The sequence below is a fragment of the Nicotiana sylvestris genome, chromosome 10, assembly GCF_000393655.2.
Source record: "Nicotiana sylvestris chromosome 10, ASM39365v2, whole genome shotgun sequence".
NCBI lineage: Eukaryota > Viridiplantae > Streptophyta > Magnoliopsida > Solanales > Solanaceae > Nicotiana > Nicotiana sylvestris.
This window is the reverse complement of record NC_091066.1, coordinates 164,204,270-164,207,796: the sequence shown is the minus strand read 5'-3', so window position 1 is coordinate 164,207,796 and position 3,527 is coordinate 164,204,270. Positions and strand designations below refer to the sequence as shown.

Genomic DNA, 3,527 nt, shown 5'->3' with positions numbered 1-3,527 from the left:
GCCCTTTTGTTTGGAAATAGTAATTCTTGAAAAATACTCATTTAGGGCAATTTAATAGAACCAACTTTTTGTCATGGATGAGTTGAAGTTATTACACCATTATTTTATAGGGTAAAAACTACACCGAATTCATAAAACTAAATGAGAATACAGTGATATATACAGTTCATGAAAATTACAGTTAACTTCTTTCTTTTGGTTTGTTTTGTCTAATATTGATAGCTTTCGTTTTCAATTTTTCGCCTAGCTGTCCATTCAATACCTATTCTACGAATTATTTACATTAGGAATGACAATAGAGCGAAGCAGGTGAACGATGAGCAATTGAGCACGCTTCAATATTTTCAATTGGAGGACTGACCATTTTGGCCATAAGAAATTATTCACTTTTTTTCGGAAACAGTTTTTAACGATGAAAATTTCAGATTTTATTTGAAGTTGAATTTCGAAATTTTTTAGAAATTTGAAAAACTTCATATATTTTTTGACAAATTGTGTTCTGTTACCACCCTTTGATAAATGTATCATTTTTTTGACGGACTACTAATGTGAAAAGAGCAAGATACCTAATATAGTTAATCTTCATTTTCACAAGCATTGACATGTTCATGTGGATACAGTCACCATACAGTTGAATTTGTGTTTAGGAAAGCATATAATATTACAACCCCATAGTAGACAAAGCTCCTATTTTCCCCCCACCCCCTACCCCCACACCCCCCAAGTCCAAATTAATGTCATAATTCATTAAGAATTTCACGTGAAAGCATCAAACATAAATCAGACAGAGCGAAAAGCAACAAAAACATCTCCTCCCTTATTATTTTTCCCTCTCTCCACATTTTTTGGCCGTTTCCTATAAAAATCATACAAACAAAAACGACAAAGAATACAAATTATATTTAACACAATTTACTACAACAAATCGACTTATATTAATTTCCACAGGAAAAAAAATGTACCCCACCCTTCAACAAAAAAAAAAAGTATCCACGACTCAGTGAGTTGCCGAGTTATCATGGCAAACCACATCCGTGTCGCGTGAAACCAATCCGCGATCGATCCCTATCGAACTCGAACACGAATCCTTGCTGCATTAAGTTTCCGATGACCGAGAACCCCGAGGGAGCCGCCAACGGCTGCAATGCGAGGCATTTAACGTCCTCCGCGGTGTCAATGAAGTAGTTCCCGGGTGGCGGGGAAAGGACCGAGTCACCACTGAGTTTGAAACTCATTTTAGGGAAACTCGGTCTCGACACGCCCGATACGTTTACACACAAGTCAAACCCAAGAGTCGGGTCATTGACTTCTGGCAGCCTAACCAACCGCTTAAACTCTCTCACTATACGCCGGTAAGCCGGCTCGGCGAGAAAAGTCAATGTTGTCCCTGAATCCATAACAGTCCCGCCATTTCCCAACTCATCAATAGCCCAAACGGAAGGGTTTATTTGTAATTTTACATGCTCAATATAAACACTTTCAATCCCAATATAGTAAAACGTCGACGTAAATGGGTTATTTATCATCGGCGTATAACTCATTTTCGAATCGTTGACTTGAGCGGACCGGCCGATTAATAAGTAACTCGTTGGAGTTGGAGATAATGTGTAGTCCATTAAACAGTAAGAAAACTTGTTGCCGAACCGGCGGCCGAGTTGACTCGCTAATGAAATCGAACCGCGGCCCAAGCCCATTACACCTTGAGCTCCGTTAAAACTCGGACCGGTAATGCTTGGACCGGTCGCTTCAAAACTACAACCAAATGCAAACTTTTTAAACTTCACAGCACTGCCTGAGCTGGCATTAAGCGTCGTCGTTTCAGTAGAGAAAAATCCTCTGGTTTCAGACTCATCGGAGTAAGAGTACACGTAACGGCACGGACTGTGTTGGCGCGTGAGGTTACACGCAACGCCTCGTGGGTTGGGGACGAGCCTACATTTTTTATCGTAGCAATGGAAGGGGAAGTACGTGGAGGAATGGCGGGCGAGGAATGCGGAGCCACGGCGGCGGGAAGAGCAGTTTCGGCAGGCAGAGCAAGTGACCCAAACAAGGTCACTGCCGGTGTCGGCGACTAAAAGGAGGCGTTGCGGCGGTGTACCAAGCTTAAGATCGACGAAGTACTGTCCACTGCCGGAAGATGCGCCAGAAGTTAATGGGAGTTTAGCTGAGCGGATGCTACGGTGGTTAAGGGAGGAGTAAAGAGTGTTTAAGCGCCGGAGGTCGGAGGAAAGGGATTGTGAAGGGTTTGGTGGGAATGTGTCTTTGTGAAGTAATGGGAGTTTTAGGTATTCGACTTTACGGTGGTTTGCGGCGGAGGAGAGGAAGAAGAGAGAAAAGATAAGGTACAACAATGCTCTTCCCATTGGAGATTAATAATGCGAGATTAGAGAGGGAGTTGTACTGTAAAGAGTAACGTTTAAGATCTGGGAAAGAAAGAGAAATGGAGAAGAAGGGTTGGTTGCATTTATACGTACGTGTTACTCTCTTTCTATTATTGATTGATATGGAGGAGTAGTAGTATTTATTTATCTTTGGCCTATAATGATTAGTACTATTATATCATCACAAAAAATATTTACATTTATCGTCAAAGCTCTCTACAACATTATTTTTGTATAACAACAATTCATTATAAAAGTCAAACTTTTTTCAGAATAATTTTCATGTTCTATTATAATATATATTCTTTATAACAATATTTCACTATAATATTAAAAAATATTCGAAACAAACAACACTGTTGTTATAGAAATGTATGACTATATTTGGACTAAGTGCATCTATCTAAATAATACTAGTACTATTCTATTATTACCCAAGATCTTCGTTCTTACACATAAGATATTTGAAAATGAGATATAAAGAGATTTGAAAAGGTTATTTTCTTCTATTCGAATAGTAAGTAACCACATATCATTTCCTCTCAGATTTTGCGAATCAAACAAGTTTCTTATGATTATTTCATATTTTTAAATTATTTTAAATTATTATTATTGTGACTTATAATGATTTTGAAATAGTTTCCAAATATATGAATTTTATATCAAAATTTAAAGATTTTATATTCGACTAGAAATCAGAATTGCACCATATAAATTGAGACAAAATGATCTCATTTTATTTTTAATGAGATGATTTATGACACACATATTTATAGCTTGTTCTGAATTACAAATTTTTAAAGTTTTTTTTTTCTTTTTTAAATTTTGTACATAACCAAATACTACACATAAATTAAGAGGGAGGAAATAATATTAATATTTAAAAGGCCAATACAAAATTCATAGGACTTATGTCCTGGCCTGTAGACAGAAAAACATAAAGGGGAGAACTAATCATAACTTTTAATATTGTAGACACAAATTAAAAACATAAACAAATTATGCATATCTATTAATATTAACTCTAAGGAAAAATATTATATGGCTTATGCAGACAACGACGATATGGTAAGTTGTCTTATTACCATAATGCACCTATATATTAAAATTGAATTAGCCTACTAATCGTATTAGATCATTACTTGA

The 3,527-nt window shown here is 36.6% G+C and overlaps 1 protein-coding gene across 1 annotated transcript; it reads right to left on the bottom strand.

The window, feature by feature from the left end:
• Nucleotides 1-795: 795 nt before the first annotated feature.
• LOC104218327 (aspartyl protease family protein 2) lies at nt 796-2,495 on the bottom strand. The gene has a single exon (XM_009768787.1). It carries the CDS (start codon nt 2,361-2,363, stop codon nt 1,017-1,019), a length of 1,347 nt encoding a protein of 448 aa, XP_009767089.1. The 5' UTR covers nt 2,364-2,495; the 3' UTR covers nt 796-1,016.
• Nucleotides 2,496-3,527: the final 1,032 nt, after the last annotated feature.